We start from the raw sequence: 21788 nt of genomic DNA, 5'->3' as shown, positions 1-21788 counted from the left end.
ACTGAGCGCAGCTCCTGATTGCCCAGCAAATAAACATGTCCAAAAGTAACATTTCAATTGCTTACAACTTGGAGAAGTTTAAATTCTCTCCTCCATTCCCAGTTGTATCCCAGGCGTAATCCTTTCACGGTGAGCAGTCATTGGATATCTGATTTTGAACACTGTAAATTACATATTACCAGCCTCTTCCATCTCCCAAAACAGTTCAAGAAATGTCCATGCTCCATTTAAAATAATGACATTTTACAAGCCTAAGATCAGGGTTTCTTATGTAAGTAAAGGTGTAACCATACCACCCTTTTGTGCATTTCCAGAAGACGTGTGTAGTAGTGGACATTCCCCCCAGTGCAGCATCAAAGAAATAATTTTAATCATCTATGTGACCTGACAACTGCCAACCTGGGGCAGTTCCTACACCTTAGGACATAAACCATTTCTACAGAGAAGCTTAGGAGAGCAGGTCTTTCATGACATGCATTCTTTGTAAATTTCAAGACGAAATATTTTAAAGCAGTTTTGAAGACTTACCTCCTCGCTGCACCAGCAACGTGACTTCGCTTCCCTTAGGACATTCAATCAGCATATCCACCACCTGGTTGTGAGTGAGGCTCTGCACATTCTTCTTGTTGACTTCAACTATAAGATCACCCTCCTTCAGGCCCCGGCACCGCGGGCTGTCCACGATCTGCTTCACTCTTTGGCCACCCCCACCGGGACTGTCTGCTATAGTAAACCCAAAGCCCATAGGCCCTTTCACTATGTGCACAGTTATGAGTTCAGGTTGTGTTGCTATCGAAGACGCCAAAGAGACTGTGTCATTGGGATAACCATGGGGTCCGTTGGAAGAGACCTCAGCCGGGCTGCTGGGTCTTGCTTCCTTTGTGCCATTTACTTTCCCTGTTTTACTACTGTGGCTCGCCGGGGAGTCGTAATTTTCCTGCCCGTTCACAATAATCGGCTCTTTGTCCAAAATTGCCACGGACGTAACCAGGCTCGTGTTGGGATCATCGGGATCAAAGGGCAGGGGGTAGCCTCGGCACAGTTCGAGGTCCACGCTGGCACCGATGGGGATGGACTGGAAGATTTTCACAACTTGAGCATGAGTGTGTCCCAGCACACAGGTATCGTTCACGCTGACTATGACGTCCCCTGCAGAGGACACAGATAGATACATCAAACATTTGTGTTTTGTGCACTTCGTGAAGGGGAGGACTAGAGCCTGTGAGTTGATCTGCAGCATCTGCAGGTACCACTCACAGGTGAACAGCAGCATTTAAGTACCTTTGCAAGGAAATGAGCAGTGACACTTGGGCAAGCAAGAACTATCTGTACACAACGGATTCACTGCATAAAGCCTTTATGTACATCAACATTTTTGAAAGTGAAAATGGAATTGGCTCATGAAAAAAAATCAATCAAAAAAATCAAATGACAGTATATGGCCCATTTAACAGTTATTTTGAAGCCCAGCTCTCACTATTATACACTGTGCTACACCAACATATGATAGAAACAAAACTGAGAGTACAAGGGAGCTGTGACAGAAGGCTCTCAAATACCAACTGCTCAAACATGGTGCCACATGTCATGTCTTAGACATGCTTCGGCCTGAAATCTACGTATTGATTAAGTTACGATTCATTTTTTAATACTGGGGCTGCAACACAGGGACGTTTAACGTTGTGACGCTCCACCTGCCAGCGAGGAGTCGTGACCTCAGGTGAATCATAACAGGATATCATCACACTGGGCCTGATCTCTGGCAAAACAAATTGGCCCTTGGCACCTCCACAGAGGGAAATGCAAACAAGCCCACTCCTCTGCCCGTTCCCTGGTAGTAGCCTGGGGGACAAGGTGAGAGGCACAGCAGATACTCAAACACTGAGTGATGCGGCCCTACAAAAACACAGCAGCCATTGCCACAGCAAGGAGTAGTAACCCGCAGCCCAGTGTGGGATGACCCCGCAACTGCTGGCTCCTCTCCACAAGTCAGCATAGGGAGAGCAGGAGCTGGCAGAGCTCCAGTTGGATATTTTGACACCTGAGGTGAAATCCCAGCACAGGAAGTGCTTTGCTGTAAGATTTTCAACATAACCCTCAATGTATCTCACTTCCCTGCTCGCCGATTGGAAAGCTGAATGATGAGGACTACAGTGTTTTATGAATTGCACATAAAAACAGCTGTAAAAACACAAACCAAAGCAGTGGTGGTGGTTTTGATTTAAAGCATCAGTACCTGTTTCCATTTTGCCATCCAGCGCTGCGGGGCCATCAAGCACCAAACTTTTGATTTGGAGAAATTCATCCGGCTCATCCCCTCCGACGACAGTGAAGCCAAACCCCCTGCTGCTTTTCCTTAGCTTGGTGTGAATGAACTTCCCTTTCAACTCAGAAGGGTTCCGTGTAAAAAACGGTTTTCCTGTGTAGGAAGTTTGGAAAATCTATAAACAGGCGGGCAAGAGCGTTTGATCTGTTTTCCCTCTGCCCCTCCCCTCCCTAACAAGTACACGGACAAACACAGTGGTGTGCTGGGACGGGACTGAACTTCACTCCAGCGTCCTCTCACCTCATCCACTCCACCCATCTCCTTGGATCCGATCACACAGTAAAACGAGGGAGCACAAACCCTAGTACCTGGCACTTTGTTAGCTGTGGTCGTGCACACCAAAGCCTCAAGGCTACAAAGGGGAAAACATGCCGGTTTAAGGAATGGAATATATTAAAGCTGGCAATGCTGGCTTAGATCCATGTCTTATCTCTGTCCTGAGGTGGTTATATCCATCCCAGGGAGGATGGGACAGAGGCAGCAGAAATGCTTCCTACAGAAGGAGTCCACAGTGAGAGTTTCTGCAGAAAGGAGTATCATTACATTTTCCACCACTCGGCCTTCTCCCAACCCACTGAGCAAAAAGCAACTTCTGAGCTCTGGCAAGACACCACGTAACCCTTTAGCGTAACCCCCCTGCCCCACCATCGCTACCACCCTGTGACCTCCTCCGGTGAAGAAAGAGGAGGACGCTGATGTTGTTCTTCAGACACTATTTGAAGCCTTTTTCTCCTTCCTTTCCGCTCCTTGCCTGTTGCAGATGAAATGCTGTCGTTGGGAAGCAGGGATCAAAGAGTGGCCCAAGACCAGAGCAGCTGTGCTGGAGGGCTGCTAATGCCCTCCGAGAGCATGGTTAAGGAGGAACGAGGTGCTCCAAAGACAAAAAGCACATCCTTGCAAAGCACGCTGCAGAGGCTCGGAAGAAGAATCCCGGTTGCTGTACTTCACAGTGCCAACACTAAACACCTTTGCACTTTTAATTGTTTTTAATGCTTAGAGGGGAAAAGATTGTGCCACTAAGCCCTCTGGTGACAGCTCCGGGATCAGCAGCGTGCCTGGCAGCCAGGAGAGCTGGCGTACATTCAAAAACCTCGGCAGCATTGCCGTGGGCTTCTGTTCAGAAAGGAGACCTTGAGGGAGAGGTGAGGGGATTTGGGACTTGTAAGCCTTTGACTGGGAGGGGGAAAAAAAAAAAAGTCTATTTAAGACCAGTCATGAGGGGACAGCGTGAGGACTTGCAGCCTTCTGACTTTGCAAGGCAGCGCAGGAACGCAGCAATCCCGTGGACGGACATGTTGCTCAGCCCCGAGCTGCAGAAAAGCCCTGACCATCAAAGTGCAGCCCAACGTCGGGGAACGAACACGGCTGAGAGGCAGCGTGCAGCGGGGCTTGGTCCTGCGCTGACTTCTGGTGCAACAGACAAGCAGAACAGGCGCAGCTTGCTGGCGTCTGCCTACAAACACAGGGAGAACCTGCCTTGTAGTAACGGGATAGCAGCACCACAGGCTGTGTCCCACCTACAGCGTTTGGGCTGGGATCACATTTTAAATGAGTTTATCTACAAAACCCCAGCTGGCAGAGCAGTGCCAGGAGCACAAGGAGGGGTCCTTGAGCCCACGTCCCCACCAGCAGTGCCATCAGTGGGAGAGATGGAAATGCCTGGGACAGAGCAGGGAAGCTGGAAATAGCTGCTGGAAACAGGGAGCAAGAGAAGAAGGAGCAGAACTGAGAAAGGAAGAGGAAGTCATGAAAGATAGAAGGAATTGTCAGTGGATATCAGGACATATCACTCAGAGTGGTGCTGAGACAGGTTGTAATGCTGCTGCAAAATTTGAGTGGCTGGCAGTCGGGAGCGGGAGCAGAGCTGAGCGAGGCTTCCGACATCACACCCTGCAGGACACGTCCTCTGCACTGCCATGCACAGATGCTGAGGCAGCCCTTGCTCCGGCCTGACAGTGTAAAGGTGTCAAAGGCAGACGTGGCATTCACAGATGTCTCCCTGAGGAAGAACAGCGTTTTTGGGGCACTCCAATGAGATGCCTAACCCCAGATGCCCAGTGGTCAGGGTACCATCTCCAGAGCTCCCTCGTTTTTCCTTGCTGCAAGTCTGGATTACTCTAATGTACTCTGATACCCTTGGGAATGCACTGGGGGCTTTGGATACTGTCAAAGTTGGCACATCTGTTTTGGAAGTGCTGATCTGCTGCCATCTGCAGCAGAGAGCATTCCCTGGATCTTCACGGCTTGAAAGGGCAGCAGTGCCCCTAAGCAGGCTCACCTTTGGAAACCACAGCTGACCTGCAGAGCAAGGGAGTATTTCCCAGCTCCCGGGGCCAGCCTGTCCCCAGCTGCTCCCAGCCCTGTCAGGATGACATGCTCCAGTCAGATTTCCCCCTCTCCCACCTTCCCCAGTCTTTGGTTACTGCAGACCAGGGCAATGCCACTCACTTGATATGCAATTTAGATGTAGCCAAAGACGAATCCTACTTACAACCACTAGTAACCAGAGAGCACTTGTACTGCAACAGGTACAAGTGGAACTCTCTGCCCTTGCTGGCAATCTGATCTGGCAATGTTTCAGCTCACGCTGCAAATTCAGGAACGATCCATGTCCTGTCTGGTTAGTTAGTTAAGACAAGCAACTGGTCTGTGAGCAGTTGGCTACACACAGACTACTGACAATAATAAATAAGGCTGTAATAGCCCAAAGTACTTGTACATATGTCAGCTTCAAAGTAGGTCCACAGTACTTGGACCCGTTATCACTCGTTCCTCATGCATAGCTTCCCAGAGGAGCTTCAGCTCAAATTTTTCAGAAATAGGATGTAATTTGTCCCTAACGTGTGACCGAGGCATTTGTGTCTCTTCGCTCTCTGTTACTACAGATAGTCAGACTCAGCACGGAGGCCTGGTAACTCTGCAAAGCTCCCCAGATGGCAGAGGATCTCCCCCTTCTGGTGTTTCCCCAGCTCCTACCCCCTCCAGATTTTCCTTTGGATTCAAAGCCTGCAAAAATGAAAATCCATAAAGTTGCAAGCCAGACCCATCCCTGCTCAGATGTCACAAATGCAACCAGGACATCTAGGCTCTCCAAAACCAAGGTCGTGGCAAACAGTGCCAACAGCCTATGTACACTGCAGCGTCTGCATCTTAATCAGAGTGCAACATGGGGAGATTTTGTGCTGCTTTTTGGGAGGGAAGGTTGACCTGTGTGAACAGAAAGAAAATCTCTGCACTAGATTTTATTATAAGAGCCACTTTATAAACTCAGTAGAGTTTAGATGTAAAAACGTAATCCTTGAGTACCCGTACAGCTCTGCAGAAGAAGGTCTCCTACTTGCACTCACATCCACCACAGTTGCTGTTATATCCCACCAATGTTGTAACTCATGATTTCACCACGTCTTTTTATTAAAGACTTGCAACATTACGCGGAGAAGGGCCACAATCGTGTTTTCATGTGAGCAATCTCACTTGCTTCTTGCATTTGGCAACAAACGTGGTCTCGAAACAACTAGTCTCAAAATCTAGGGGAATTCAGATAACCAGGCATGTGCCCTGCTGTGTTACACCAGTATTGGAGGTACTCCCTTTGTTGGTGGCTGAGGGAATTTCATTGTCAGGAAAAAACACCTTGTTGCACTTTTACAACTGGTTTAACAAGGTTGTTACCTTGCACTGGTGCTTCCCGAACTGCCTCTTGGTTGTTTGAAACATGGTTTGGAGCTGCGGGTGGTGGGAGAGATGGACACTCCTCTGTCCATTCTAGAGAGGGCAGAGAGGGAAATAGTGCTGTTGTGAAACAAGTAACACGAGCTCCTGCACATACACACACTGGGAGTGTGGGCTTCAAGCAGAGATGTGAGAAACATGGCAAGAGAGGAAACAGAGTCATGGAGAGAGGGAATAAAATGAATGGGATGTCCAAAAACCAGTTCTGGAGGACTCTCTCTGTCCAGGTCATCTGATCTGCCTGCTGGGACACCCTACCTCACACTCAAACATGGGACTTGATTTGCATTTAAGTGGTCTTGACATTTATACGAAATGTATTGCCCGTGGCACTCTTGGCATCTAAGTAGAAGAGCTGATGTGGGAAATGGGGCTGCAGGAGGAATGTTGAAGCCTAAATTATCTTCCCCTTGGATAATAACTGTTGTGAAATAACTTGGTGTGAAAGCTATGAAGGTACCAAAACAAACCCAAATGCCACAGGCCCCTCACTGCAGTTGGGCTGCATTCGGAAAAAAAAAAAAAAAAAGGAAAAAGAAAAAGGAAAAGAAAAACAAAGTGGTTTAAAACAATTAAATTACTTCAGGTTCAACATCCAATGGTCTTGGGTTAAGAAGTCTCTCCTGCAGACAGGTTTGACTTGTGCATATGTAAATGTTCCCTCCTTGTCCCCTTCGACAGCCTGTGAGTCCCAATGCAGACTGGAACAGCATCAGCTACAGTGAGTAACTTGATGGAGCAGATTAAAGAGGAAAACGTGTGGTTTAATTGTTTCTGGGAAGCCTAGAAATTTTCCAGAAATAAAAGACATTAAAAGAAAAATTTCTCCCCTTTAACAGGGGTGAAAGCTACTATGTTTAAGTGGTTATACGATTTAGATTTTCTCCTCTGCTGCATCTTACATGAAGGGCATATGCAACCTTTCCCACGCATGTAATTCTGCCTTTAAACGCTAAGGCCACAGAAGGGAGGACAAACGCGTTGGCATGGTGCTGCCAAGGCAGAAGAGGGCATGTTCCCTCATGAAAACCCCAACCATTACGCCCTCGGTGGTGCCAACCTTCTGGTGGATGTTGCTGTTGCTCAAGCTGCTTCTTCCTCTTTGCTTCAAGAACTGGGTTTTCATACTGTGTCTTCCGGTTGATGTGGCTGGAGATGAAAGAGTAATAAATTAGGAAGCTCTTCATGTGACAAGCAGGAATGATGACCAGGCATGAAACTCCTCTGAGGGAAGGAGTAAAATACTAAACAAACTCAACAGCAATGTATGTGGAGTAAGGCTCACCTAGTTGTGCCAAAAAAGCATATTTAGGAAAACAAACAGATTCCAGCATTGATATGATGTCTTGAGTAGGAATGTCTAATTCCTTCAAATACATTAAAGTCGTGATCTACAAGTGAAAAGTGAGATTAGAGCAGAAAAAGGTGCTCTGTCTGATGGCATTTTAGAAGACAGGATTATATCAAGCCTGCTTTAATCAGATTGCCAGAGGTGCAGTCATTCCGTGGCTCACTGAAGTTAAAAAAAACAAAATACCACACAACCCAACAACTGGTAACATCTGTCCGCTATCTGATCAAAATGCAAACCGTTAACAGGGTGTCTTAAAAACATCTGCAGGGATGCAGGCTATGAGCTGAAAAGCTGGGCTCCAAATGGATCAAAATATATTCAGAATGAGCCACCAGCAAATACTCCCAGTGGAAACCTGCATTTGGTAAAACTTCAGCTGTTCTCCTTGGAGGGTCATTAGGCAGCTTTTGACCTGTATGAGATGTTTAGAGACAATACTTCTTACCAACCCCAGGAAAAGGAAAAAAAAAGCAGCCCAGCCACAAACATTTGGGGTGGAGAGGATTAACCATTTCAGCAGAGGATTAACCATTTCATGAAACCAAACGACGAACACCGGCCATAGATGCCAGGGTAGTGGGGGCAGGTCTGGGGACTCTCTGGAGCTGATGCTGCAGCTGAGATGAGCAGCTCGTCAACTGTTCAAGTGTAATTTTTCAATAGTGATTTTGCTACAGCAGAGAGTAGACAGACCTTAGAAAATTACATTAGCTTAAAGCCCATCTTTGTATCCAAAGCAAAGTTTACCATTACGAACTTGCTATTTTATTGTCTCTTATCCCACGTGTCTTTATCAAAAGAAGACAACCCTGAATGAACCACCACCTTTTCCAGTAATTATGACAGAAGCAGTCTAGATAGTTATGTTCAGAATTTTTTCTGCTAAAGATCAATGTTAAATCACTGGAAAATTATTTAACTAATCAAATAAAAACAAATTAATGAGTTCGGTAAAAGATTTCCCATTTCAAGATATCTTCAGAAAGTTGAGAAAAAATAACTACTTAAAAAAGGATATAAACTCTTTCATGATACAGTTGTTTCTCAACAAAAACTATTATGCAATAATAGAGTGTCTGAATTGGAAGAGACAGAGACAAATGCTCAAACTATAACCATCTTGCTAGCTTATAGATAGTAAGTAAAATAAACTTCTGTCTCATTGCTGTTACTTTTCTATTTAATTTCATCACTAAGGAGTGCCACAGAACTAATGGGCATGTATGTACAAAGTGACAGAAAAAAATGCTGTAAAGACCTCTTGGCATGGCATTTAATAGCCGAAAAATATTCTTGATATCTTTGGTAAATAAATGTCAAGCCTTAATTACACAGTTTGCTAACCTTGTTTCCCTAGGCTCAGATGGTAGGGTCAGAAATGAGCCAAAGCAGACAGAAACTGTATTCCATATCTATTCTGAGGGCTATCATAAGCCATCCTACTAGACAGGAGTATACACATAATTAAAAATTCATTTTATGGGGTCAGTGATGAAACAAAACTCAGATCTCTGGTTTCCCAAGGGAGCGATCTGGCATCTAGATAAAGAAGAAGCTGTTCTAATTCCAGAGAGAGTCCCATTAAACCTGTAATTCTATTCACAACAACACAGCCTGATGCCAGAACCACTGCCATGGCTCTTTGGTCACACAGGCTCGTCCATTCCTCCTTTTGAGCATCTTCTGACTTGTAACTGAATTGGTAGCCTGCTTTGCACACTCGTATTTTGATCATAGCGCTATACGAAGGGGATCAAGCTCAGTTAACTGCACATTTGTTAACGTTCTCTGGATAAAAGTATTTTGTGAGTTGCTGGGGTTCCTGCACCCCCCAACCCTGGGGTGCACCTGTCTTTCTTGAGCTCACCCATGGAGCCGAACCCCACCTCCGGGTGCTCCTGTCTCCCCTGAGCCCACTCCCACCCCAGGGTGCTGCTGCCAGAGCCCACCAGAAGATGGGGAATGGCGAGGCAGGGCTGCCCTCTCCCAGCCCCTATAGCATCCCCCAGCCTGTATAGGGCCCAGGGGCTCTTCCTCCTCGGGATGAGATGCTACCAACAAAGCACACAGACCACTGCGGAGCAAAGCCTTCCTCTGCCCAACAGCCACACCAGAACCGGAGAGCAGCACTTACTCTACATAGTAGACACCATATACGGGATCCTCAATTTTCTCCCAACCAGCAGGCAACTCTGGAAACAGAAAAAGCATTACTGAAGCCTCCAATGCAGTTTTTTTCTGACAGTTAGCTGCTCATGCTCAGCGTGCAAAACTCATCGGTAGCTCAGACTTTGTTTCAAACAGTTTTCAGAATGATCACAGCCTCCTTTTAAAGGCTGGCATAGCACAGCACCAACATCACAGCCTGTCCTACCAGCGCTGGGTTAGCAAATCAGGGGGAAGATGCCCGTGCCAGTCCATTTCAGATTTGCTTTTTGCATTAAACGAACAAATGATCAATAAATTTCCTTTCTGGGAGTGCCTCAAGTACCCTCCCGGTTTTGCCACCATGGGCAGAGTGGCCCTGGACGGAGCACGGCAGTGGAAGTCGATGCAGGCAACGAGCCAAAGGCATTTTAACATCGGCCTGTGAAGATGGGCGAGATTACGGCAAGCAATTGTAGCACACCGAACAGAGAGACTGCTTTCATCCCCTGTACCAGGGCTGAGTCATTATGCTCATCACTGCTGAAAAAATTTTTTTTTTGACTCCTTTCTTAGAGATTGATGCTGCGTTGCTCGGCCATGAGCCCAACACAAAAGTGTATCTTGAAACAGGACAAAGGGAATGTAACGTAAATGCCCGGCGTATGGAATCCACCCGAGCGGGGCTGGCACACTGCATAGCACTTAATGTAAAAACACGTACAGCCAGAATCACATGTAACAGACATTTCCTTTTTTAATTAGCATAATTAACAAAAAACAGTTCTGAAGATGAAATTAACATTTGGAAATGTATCCACTTTTGTTTCTGTTGATTTTCTAGACTGCACATAGTACTTTAACTGTAATTAGTGAATGTAATAAAATCACTTCAGCATCCAACTGAGGGTTATTAAAGCTGTATGTATTACTTAGGGGCCTGATCCTTGTCCCACTCATTTAAACACAATGTTCTTGTCGGCTAAGAGCACTGAAATAATCATCCTATTAACAATACAGAGTGGTGTGGTTATGCAACACTGTGAATCAACTCGAAAGAAGGTTCCACCATGCTATGGACTGTGTAAGTGTGGTCCCAGACTCTGCACATTCATTTAAATAAATAGAAATTAAAAAAAAAAAAGCCATTGTCAGGTAACACAAATTCAAATACCCCATGCAAAATAATTTCTCATAATTTATCACTAAATTGACAAGACTGGTAGTAAATAATCTATATTTATTTATTACCAAATGCAAAGATGTATCTTCATTAATGGCATCAATTGTTGAGGCAATACAATCAACAATGGCCCATTAATTAGAATAAATGTAACTATCTAGCTCTGCATTTATAGACTTCAACTATGTTGCCATGAGGATAGAAAGATCTCCAGACTGGAGAGGAACAGAATCTATACAAACACACATGGACTGATTACTCAAAGTTTATGTTTGTGTTCAGAATTGGCTGGAGATCAGATTAAATTGATTTTTCATTGGTTTTGCTCCACGTGTCCCTTATTTGCAGATATAAGGCAGGTTTTCCATTCTTATTATTATTTTATCCTTACTGGGTTTAATATCTTTGGATTCCTTGAGACATAAGCAACTAAATGCAAGCCAGTGCTAACTTTTGGGCATGAAAATACTCCACAAATTTTCAAATCAGCAGATCAACCTGAAACAAACGCTTCAGAACCAGATACTCCTTCACACCGTGCAAGCGTATGTAAGAAAAAGTCAGAAAGCTAAAGGCCAATCTTGAAAGCCTTTTTGCAAAAGGAACTCTCAGGTTTGAAAAGGAGTCCCATCTGGTGAAAACACTGTGGGACTGGCTTAAAGAGTTCCAGTGCAATTAAAATACGACCCAGCATGTGAGCAGGAAAATCACCAGTTGTGGCAGTCGTTTCATTCGTTGCACTATGGCAAAAGTAGAATGGTAAAGAGATCAAGCTGGGGGTGGGAGAAAAACAAAAAGTGAATGAGGGAAGGGAGAAGTAATGCACGAATGCCTTAAAATGAGTTTTCCACAATTTTTCCTGCTAAATATCTTTTGTCTATTCTGGACTATTAAGTGTTTTCTGTTTTTAAAGTTTAAATATTTTTTTTTGCTTTTCTTCTGTTCACAAAAGGTTTTGGTATTACATTCTATTTTTTCTTTACTTTTAAAAGATTTTCACAGAAGGTCAGAAAACCAACGCTTTCCTAACACAAAAACGATATTGTGCCGAAATCTTTCCAGTTTTCTATCTCTGCAGCTTTCCATTTAAGGAATACATCTCTGTTTTCAGAAGTAACAACACACAAAACTGCAGCTTTCAACACGTTACTTGTTGACTACACAGATACACTTTCTGACTTCTAAAAGCCTCTGAAAGTTCTCTAAATCAAAAGGCAATATTCTCCATAGCCATGTTGCACAGTCTATCTTCTTAGCAGTTTTAACTTATTCATCTCCCTTCTCTACCTCTCCTGCCAAAATGAAGATGACCCAGAGCATTAGATTTTATTACAAATACGAGATTTCCAAAAATATTTTGCATCATTAGGAGCCCGAGTGAGCCACACGGAGGGTTTTTTTTTTTTTCAGTCTCGCAGCTTTTGTCAGCAGGTTAATTCAATGGACAAATATCCAATTTCACACTTTTAAGCCTGGGGTAAATACATGGATTCCTACTGAGATGCTCTTGCTTAGTATCTCACCCTACAGAGGGGATGGATGGATTCCTCAAAAAGAACTTCTCCAACCACCAGCTATTTCAGTTGCAACCAAGCATCATCATAAAGGAGCTGGAGACAACCTCAATGTACTCAGCTCTCACTGCTCCCTGGGAGGCCAGGAGCATCTGCCCAAGTGTATGCCAAATTCTACTCTGAAGGTTAAATTTTCATGTCATTTTGTACAACCTTCTGTTAGAAAGAGGTGACCTATTGCTGCATTTTTCAACCCACCTCTTTGGAAAACAAGTAGTTGGGAAAATGCTTCAAGTTTTTCTTATACTTAGAATAGAAACTGTTGATAAGCTAAGGAGCTAAATATCTGGTGCCAACCAGTTTATACCAACCACGAGTACGGTTAGCAAATAGGCCATACGTTTTCATGCTCCCTCCCTAACATTGCTGTAAACTGAGCCATTTGAAAATGTCTTTCTTTACACTGCAACATTGGCAAATCTCAACAGTATATTGATGGGCTGTGAGCTCAATAAAGCTTATCTGCATTAAAACAAAGGGAACATCTCCTGATGTTCGAGCAAAACACGTGTATGTAAGTGCCTGCACAACTGGGGTCAGGCTTATCAATTAATGAGTTTCTCTGCATCTATTTTTTTCAGCTTTTCTCTTGCATTAGATCCTGATATCAGACTGAAAGAGGAGAACATTTCCATTTCACTGTTGCCTCTAAATTTGTTCTTTTTTTTTAACCTCTCTCTTATTTTAAGTCACTCTTGGTGAAGACCTCCATGAGAAATCTTTGCAGGTTGTTGGTGTGCATCCACCTACTTCTATTGTTACTTGGTCAGCTGCTGATTATTCGTATGAGCTGTGCATAATGCTAATGTACCACTAAAGCGACTACATTCTTTAAATTGTCATTTCTTTCAAATTCTTGCACTAAAAGAAGCTAGGCCTCCAACATTATTCCAGGCATATTATCCAGAAGAACAGTTCCTGGAGCAGCGTTAGAAGTCCACTCAATAGCTGCTGGCTGCTGATGCCGTATCAATCACACAGAAGCAGGAAGCAGAATACACTTACTTGCAAGTCATTACAGAAACCAGAGGTTAATTCTCTGGTAATACAATCCTCCAGTACGCAGAACTATAAACTGTAAATACAGTCCTTTTTAAAAGCAGTAATAGACCTAGTGGAATAAAATTCTATGCAACCTCTTATGCCTTTCAGCCTTCCCAGTGCACTAGAGCATAGCTGAGCAGAAATAACAACTACCTCCACCACCAGTATAAACAGAATGAGCACCGCTGAGGTTAGATATCAAGACTGCATTCTTCACAAAATAAAAGTGTACCACATCATTGAAAATCATCTGTTTATAACACCACCTACTGAGACAAAATTTTCAGCTGTTTCATTCACGAGCTCAGAAGCAGCATCCTAAAGTAATATTTAAACTTTCTAAATCACACGTTGCTTCTCTGTCTGGGAAATGTCTTCGGCCCCAGCAAACAAGCATCATTAGCCAACTTGACTTCAACTTTGGCATCTACAAGCTTTTTCCTGGAGCCAGTGATGCCAATGGAAAAGCCCCTGACTTCTGCAGGGTCCAGGAGGAAGCAACTTGAAACAAACTTTGACCTTCAGCTTTCTTCAAACTCTGAATCAGTAAGAAAAACGCTGTAGATCTGAAGCTAGGGGAAGATTAGTGCCCTGTGTGCTAGGGAAGTTTTGCTGATAAATTAGGCTTGTTGAAATAAAAAAACTGAAAGATGCAAAATGATACAAAGGAGAAAGTAAGTAATTAAAGGCTTAAAACAGTGCAGTCGAAGTCATAGAATCAAAACGAGAGATGGATGATTTACCTAGTTCACTGTCCAGTTCCTCCGTGTGTACCCCTTCTTCTCCAAGGGAAGAGCAGTAAATGAGACAGAAAAAATTAAAAAGAAAATTTCAGATACCAGCACCAAGCAAGAAATTCCCTAGAGCAAACAGCAGAACCAGCACTAATTTTCTACAGACCGAGCCCAAGCTTTCCATTTATCACACTTTAGTGATCAGAATATTGATGGATCTGATGTAGATAATGAAAGAACTGGTTCTTGTATTCTCAAAATATCTGTATCAATTGACTACTTCCATGCCACAGTTTGATATGGCAAAGTAATACATTCGTGTTGCTCTCACTGTAGTGAATCTTCTCCCTCAGATCTGCACGGTCCGACCTTCGCAATCTGTTCTGTAGACACACGATCTATCAGAAGGCCAGACCTGAATACCAATGAAGAAATCTGAGAGGAAAACCTTGCATCTAAATAAGAACTAATGTAGCAAGGTTTTCAAGAAAGTATCCAAATTTATGTGTATACAAGGTCCAATTGACTTCCCTGTAACTACTCGGATGACTTAAGACAGACATGAAGCGAAGCGCCTTGTTGACCTGGAGGCACAGGCCCACACTGAAGTCCAGATGCATGGGTGGGGCATATACAGGAATGCACCAGTTTTAGCAGGGCACCTGGGACAAAGATCACATAATTTTTCAAACACACAAAGCCATCAATATTCACTGTTGCTCCATTTATCATTACCTGCTCCATATTCATAAGTTAACAGTGACACGGATGATTAAAGTATTGCTTAGCCTATAAATAATAATAATGCAGTCTGAAAATGAAAGATGATGACAAAACCAGAACAAAGATGGTAAAAACAATCTTGGACCTAATACAGTAAAGTAGAAGCCCCAGAAATGAAAGACAGAAGCAAACAGAAGATGCAGTGTCACAGCATTGCTTTTGAAAATTCGGACACCTACAAAACCACTTCCATGACCTGTATGCAATATATTCTACCAAAGCAGTTGTTTAGGACCGTTAGTGTGAAATATGAATTGCAATTTCCTTTGATAGCCTAAACAACTGGAAACAACCGAAAACTTGTTTGGGACACGTATCCTCACGAAGAAAGAACAGAAAGCAACTGCACCCAAACGAACCTAAAACGACAGCTAATGTTTATAAAAACCACAAACAGGATGGGATCAAGCCTGAAAACTCAAGCACACACACACCCCCCCCAAACAAAACAGAGGAGTCGTCCCACTGACTGCAGTGGAAATGCTCCCAACCATGACCCTCGCCAAAAACATCCAGCTACTATGATGCAGGAAAAATAACCTTCTCTCGTCTTTGTACTCACATTGTTTTCTGAAACATAATTATTTTTATGTGCAAAGCAAGATCAGAGCAGCCAAGCAAAACAGTGCAGTGCCCTGCTCTACCTACAAAGCAACCAGTTTAACTACTGAATGTTAAAAATATTCATTAATGAGCAACTTGGTGAATGAAGTGAAGGGGTGTGTGGGAAAATGAAATTAGCTAATTTTAAAGACCTAATAAACAAAAATGCCACTACTCTGTAAAATTATGAACTTTAAAAACATGAAAAATTATCCAATGGTATGTTTCTAATGCCAATTAAATAAATGATCCCAAGGCTTGTTTCAGACTTGCTAAGAGGACGTGAGGTTTGAAAGACCTTCCCTTCTGCAAGGAGGCTCACGGCTGTTTAACGGAGGATCTCAGCCACCCACTGTTGCCTCGTCCTCCTGGTTGCTCCTGGCCCTGGCTCAGAGCCTGGCACAAGGCATGACCCATGGCCGCACGTGCCGCTTGTTGGCATCACCAGGGCTATCAACGTAGTGGGATTCTTGCTGGTAGAGAAAGCCAGGACAGAAGTTGTGCTTCTGGGATAACTACCCTCTGAAAGTGGAAAGCTTGTGCTGAGACTTAGCAACCACCTCTCTAAATTGCCAGCAACGCTTAACTGCAAGGAGGAGGGAGCTTTGCCTGCACATAGTGTTATTTAATTTTGTTCCACTTCTGATTACCCACTGACATATCCATTTTTAGGCACAGAGCAAGGACCTCATTAATCCAGCTCCCTCCGCTCGCTCCTTGAGAGACAACGCCAGTTGCTAAGGATCTGAAGCAGGCGTCAGCTCGGCACGCTCAGTTTTTGCCTGGGCTTTGCAGGTCCTTCTGGTTTGGGGGTACGCTGCATTATGCACTTGGAAGTTGGTGACTTGCTTCAACCCGGCAGCGAAGGCTGCACAGGCAAATTCTCACATCCTGCAACATCTCACACGTGAAAGGGAGCAGAGGTTGAAAAACTGCACGAGCACAAATAGCAACAGCAGTTCTGGAGGCCAGGTTTGAACCTACCAAGGAAAGGGATTGAGTTGATTCTTTTCCAAAATAAAATCGTAATTCTTATTGAGCTGACTCACAGCAGTAGGAGGTTAATCATATTTTGAAAACTAATTCTACAAGGACAGCACCAACACTGACGAAGTAAATCCTCCCATCTTTAAGACGTTTACCACGATAGCATTGCGCTAGCCAAAATTATGCATTAGAATACCATTGCCTTTCCAGGTCAGTAGACCAAAATTTCCACACAGGTTTTCCCAAACATTTAAGTTATTTTCCTCATGATTCCCTTTTTCTTCCAGCATCTCCTAAAGGATGCAGGGAACGAACCTCCTTTAACAGTCCTGCATTTGGCTACTCTAAATTGGACAGTGGCTTGCATTTCCAACATCTCAAGGAATACAAAATTACATCAGTGTAAATTTTCAGTGGCAAAAATCTACGCTTTCAAATGGAATTTGTTTTCAGCAATCCTAACGCTAAGTGGACCGTCAGAATTTAACAGCAGAAGTGAAGCAATTGAGTTATTTCTGCTCAAACAATTTATTTCTTCAAACAACAAAACTCTTTCCATTCAGGTAAAGCAGGTGGTTGCAGCGTAACACAATGGAGCACACAAAGACTCAGTTGGTTTCCTCCTACACAGTGAACCAAGGAGCAAACATGTTAGGAAGCTTTGAGTCTTGCTCAGCATCAGTGATTACTCAAATGCCTTTGCAAAAATAAGGCTTCTTACTTCTAGCACCTCTTTGATTTTTATTGAATGATCTGCCATCTCAATAGCTATCTTACATCCACAGACAGTGATTTTACAACAATAAAACGGACATTGTTTCTATGCACTTACTAATAAACCTTTTTTTTTTTAAAAAAAAGTATTTCTGAACACAGGTTATTGGAAAGCAGAAAACAAAAGGAAGAAAGCCACCTAGAAATGGACCAAACACATTATTATTTCACTACTTTCAGTCTCTTACCATCATCTTCACATTCTTCTAGAGGCTTCTGCTGCTTGTTCAGGCACCGTGGATCTAGCCAAGATGTTGTTTTTGTGTTATGGCTGGAAACCAAAAATGGAAATATGACCTTTGTTAATAAAGCAGAGTTGAAGTATCAGTGACATAAAAGTATGTATCCTCTTTATTATTCAACAGACCTGAGGGCATACTTTTGCTTCGGAAGAAATGGCATTACAATTTGATGCTTTGCAAACTAGTCTACCAAATCACAAGAATCTTGGCATTGAAAACACAAATGTGAAAAGTGAAAATACACAAATCAGCATTCCTGTCTAGAAGGATGCATGTGAAAGCTGCAACATTATAATATTAATTTCCAAACTTTTGTCTTTCGTGATTTGTTTCTTAACTGCAGGAGCTGTCTCTGAGCCATTTGCCGCCTGACGAAAAGACAGAAGTTCCCCTTGCTCCCTAAACCATGCAGTGACCTTTGTTCCTGGCAAAAGACCTTTGACGTTTGTCCAGATTTGACCCAAGCATTAGTCAAAAATAAATTTCCAGTGAAAACTTTTTAATTACACAAACAAAAATGTTCTGTCAAAGCCTTTGATGGAAGTTGAACAGCTTTACTTTCAACTCTTCCTTTCTACAAGTCCCCTGACAGTATGGTGATGCCGGTCCCAGCGGTGAAGGCTGCATACTAAATAGGCTTAAAAAACATTTTCTAGAAATTATTTTCTCCCATCATTTCATTTGCATATGGAGACAATCTTGTAATGCAATGCCTCTTCTACAGCCTGATGTCATCTTAGACATAACCTCCAAAGATAGCCCTCCAGTCCCTGAGGTATCATTTATCTAGCTTAGCCTTTAACACTGCTTAACAGTTTTAAGTTTCAATACCGTAGCAATGCTATTTACTTCTCCTTCAATGTCTCAGAGAAGTTTACAAACTTGTCCTGAGCCTCACTACAGTCTCATTACAGCTGAAAATGCTGTAATCAGGGCTATGGTCCCTGAGGAGCTAATGACCAACAAGTAAGCTTGTATTTTATTGCAAGAAGAGGGGACTGCCCTGCTCCTAGGATCTGAGAGCGTAAATAAAAAGTCCTTGTTTTATGCATCCGATCACCCAGCCCGCCCAAGGCAGGACGAGCAAATGTATTTAATCCTTTTGTATGCTTCTGAGCAATTAATCGCCAACTAGAAAACTGAATGGCAGAAATTCAGCAAGTCAGGCAAATTAACAGCAATAAAGCAGAGGGGTTCTGCCAACTTATAAATAAGAAAGTCTGTAGTCTAGCTGAGAAAGAGGGAGGTGGGAGGACAGCAATGAAATATTTGCATATTTCTTGCAACTTTGTCTCCCTCACCAAAGGCTCACAACAGTGTAGTTTGCTGAGGCACGAAAAATTTAGCTAAACACCTTTCAGATCAAAATTTCAAAAATTTAGCTAAACACGCTCAGAGGGACAGGATTGTGTTAGACCTGTAACATGCACAGATCTAAATGCAGGGTAACGAGGGACCGGGACGCTTCAGGTAATGAAAATCCCAATTAAAGCACCAGAGAAACACATCTCAAGAGCCAAATTGCTTCAGCTACAAGCCATCAGAATCGGTTATCCGACACACAGCTCCGGCCCCACCGGACCTGTGCTGGTTCTGTGCATGCAGCTCAGATGCTCCCATTCTGTTCCCTTCAGCACCCTCACTTGATAACTCAAAGCGCCGTAGATGACGGTGCAGACATCTGAGCCAGCTTGGGTCCACACAGCTCATTAGCTTGCTCTCTTAATTTGATACAAATCAAACTAAATTGTTTCTAGGCTCATGGCGTCCTTAGAATTAATGGAACTGCACTCATTCAGTGCTGCATCCACACTAACACGTTCTTGCACCAAATCACCCCTGTGCATTATGCATCCTCAAACCTGCGCTGCGGGGAAGGAGGCAGTTGGTGTGCTACCAGATTTCCATCACACTGCCAGCCACGTGTGCAGGCTATATTATTCCACTACCTCCACGCTTTTCCTGCAAAAGGTCTAACATATTATTTGAGGTGCTACAGTCCTGCATTGCTAAGAGAACACATACACATAGAGAATATAGCAGTCGTGGGGATGAGCTTTGGGGAAATAGGTGGCAGCAGCAGAACCCCTTGCTGAAACACCTGTAAGGAAGGACAGCAGAGGCTCGCGGGGGGTCAAAAAAGAGAGCAACCAGCTGCTTGGGCAGCATTCAGTGTTCATCCCCCGTCCTCCTCCAGGGAGGAAAATGGCAGGGTGGATGGGCTATTACTCAGGCTCTTATATACATTAAAGCCAGAAAGTACGTCAAAGAATGAGGCACCCTGAGGACATAATGAGGGGCAAAATACCACGTTTGAGACAATGAATGCATTCCAGTTTCATCTGATATGCAGCTGATGAGAATTTGCATTGTACCTTCCAGACTTTAGCTTACACTAGGGGTTGGTGGAGCCTCTTCAGGTAATCGAGAGTGCCCTGGAAAATGGCCTGACAGCAGCCCTCTCCCAGCTGGTGAAGAGCTCCTGCGGTCCTCGCAGTCCTCCCAGCTCCTCAGATCTCCTGGCACTCTTCTCTGATATGCTCCCCTGCCATTCCAGCCAAGTGAAAATCTGGTCTGATGAACCTTGCCCGGGCCCTGTCCAAAAGTCCTCTGTCCCGATGACAGAGCAGGACTGCTCCCCTCACTGCCCTAATCTAGCATAACTCTCCGGAGCACCAGAAGGAGCATCAGCAGAGGTGGTTCTTCTGTACTAACTGGCCACTGGTTTCTGGCACGCAGACAGAGGATCTCAGTTTTCCAAGATCGCATTAAACAAACCATCACATCAATTCTTCACCCTGTTTCTCTACTTGGGCAGCTAAGGGCTTGAGTTTCAAAAGCTAATTGAATTTTAATGCTAGCTAAACTCTGTGCAAGAAATCTCTTCCACTAACAGGTCCCATTTTATAAGTTACTCCTATCTCAATAAATCTAGACAAGTATAATTAGAGACTATTATTTATGGCACGAAAAAATCAATATCATCATAAAACTGCTGACAGCACTCAGCTCTTAGGCAAAGTCTGCAGAGCATGAGGTACTTCTTGCTTTTCCAAACTTACCGTGCCTACTCTGCACTGAGTTATGCCTTCTGCAAACCACTGGAGCATGTTAACACATTTGGCCCGTTTGCTCTGACGAGAGGACAACACACAAAGTCCATTCCCTGGCTCTGCTACTGCCTGGACACATGACCAGAGGAATTCCCTCTGCTGCATTATGCACAGAGGCAGGCTCCAGAAGCGAAGTCTCGGCCCTTTCAATTAGGAGCTTTCATTCCACCCGTGAAAACAACTGGCCCATATTTTACAAGTGTCTGTTGCTTCTGTAACCATCCTCATAAAACAAGCGATTCCCCCTGCCTTTGAACTCAGAAGTAATTTGGATGTTAATCCAATCAGGAAATACAAAACCCCTTCACAAGCAGTAAAGAACTTACAGCTCTGCAACATAACTGTATACACTAAACATTTAATACAGAGAGAGGGAGAGATATGAAATGAGAACAACAAAAATGTGCTTTACTCTATAAAATAGACTTCTCCGTTCTCGGTGTAGGCCATCTCCCAGTTTTCCGGCAGAGGACCTAGGTTATCCTCGGCAGAAGGAGGTAGGTATTGAGGGAGGTTCTGAGATGGTTCCGTGGTGGGAACGTTGGTGTGGCTATCAATCGTGGACGGTGGGGCTGTCTCTCTTATGATATGCGTATTATGCTCGTCTTGGTCACCAGACTCTGCTGTAGAATAAACAAGCACAAATAAAATTGAAAACCAGTCTTTTCCTCCTCCCATTTGTTTCTCTGGGCTTATCCTTACAGTTTCCCTCTCCTTGCTTTTCAGTTTGCAAGACCCGGCAACAGATGAACCGACGGCGGAGACTCTGCGGTCTTTTTGCCAGCAGGGACGAGCCTGCATCGCTCGCGCATGCTCTGCCAGCCAGACCCTCACCAGTGCAGATCAGGAGCTGTGATCAGCTACTGTGTTCCCTCTAACAGCCCTGCTGAGGTACCAAAGTCCTCCAAGCTGTCTGAGGCCAGGGCTCACTGATGTGCAGGAGTTCAATGGGCTTCTGAGCAGGCTTACGGGTTTATTCCCGCAGTGCCAACTGTGGGATAGGGATTAGGAGAATAACATTTCCTGTTTGAAGAATGATCAAAAGGGGAGATTTTTACAAGTGCAGAAGGTAGGCAGAAACTCAAAGTCAACAAGCTAATGGTGGACGTCTTTAGTGCAGTGGTTTTTTTTAAATTAAAAAATTAAAATAGACGTCAGCACTGCACCACGTGTCCACATGTTGCTGCTCGCTGA

At 43.9% G+C, this 21788-nt stretch overlaps 1 protein-coding gene across 1 annotated transcript in view; it reads right to left on the bottom strand.

The window, feature by feature from the left end:
* The window catches only part of MAGI1 (membrane associated guanylate kinase, WW and PDZ domain containing 1), a 354654-nt gene that overhangs the window by 52247 nt on the left and 280619 nt on the right, over window positions 1-21788 (bottom strand). Inside the window, exons 5-12 of the mRNA XM_086618809.1 lie at window positions 21007-21217; window positions 17428-17510; window positions 14102-14140; window positions 9547-9604; window positions 7119-7207; window positions 5999-6091; window positions 2237-2419; window positions 529-1149 (exon numbers count right to left, since the gene is read on the bottom strand). Coding sequence (XP_086474935.1) covers window positions 529-1149; window positions 2237-2419; window positions 5999-6091; window positions 7119-7207; window positions 9547-9604; window positions 14102-14140; window positions 17428-17510; window positions 21007-21217 — 1377 coding nt within the window. The remainder of the gene's footprint in view (window positions 1-528; window positions 1150-2236; window positions 2420-5998; window positions 6092-7118; window positions 7208-9546; window positions 9605-14101; window positions 14141-17427; window positions 17511-21006; window positions 21218-21788) is intronic.

Source organism: Tauraco erythrolophus, chromosome 12 (assembly GCF_009769465.1).
Source record: "Tauraco erythrolophus isolate bTauEry1 chromosome 12, bTauEry1.pri, whole genome shotgun sequence".
Taxonomy (NCBI): domain Eukaryota; kingdom Metazoa; phylum Chordata; class Aves; order Musophagiformes; family Musophagidae; genus Tauraco; species Tauraco erythrolophus.
This window is presented reverse-complemented; position numbering and strand designations above follow the sequence as displayed.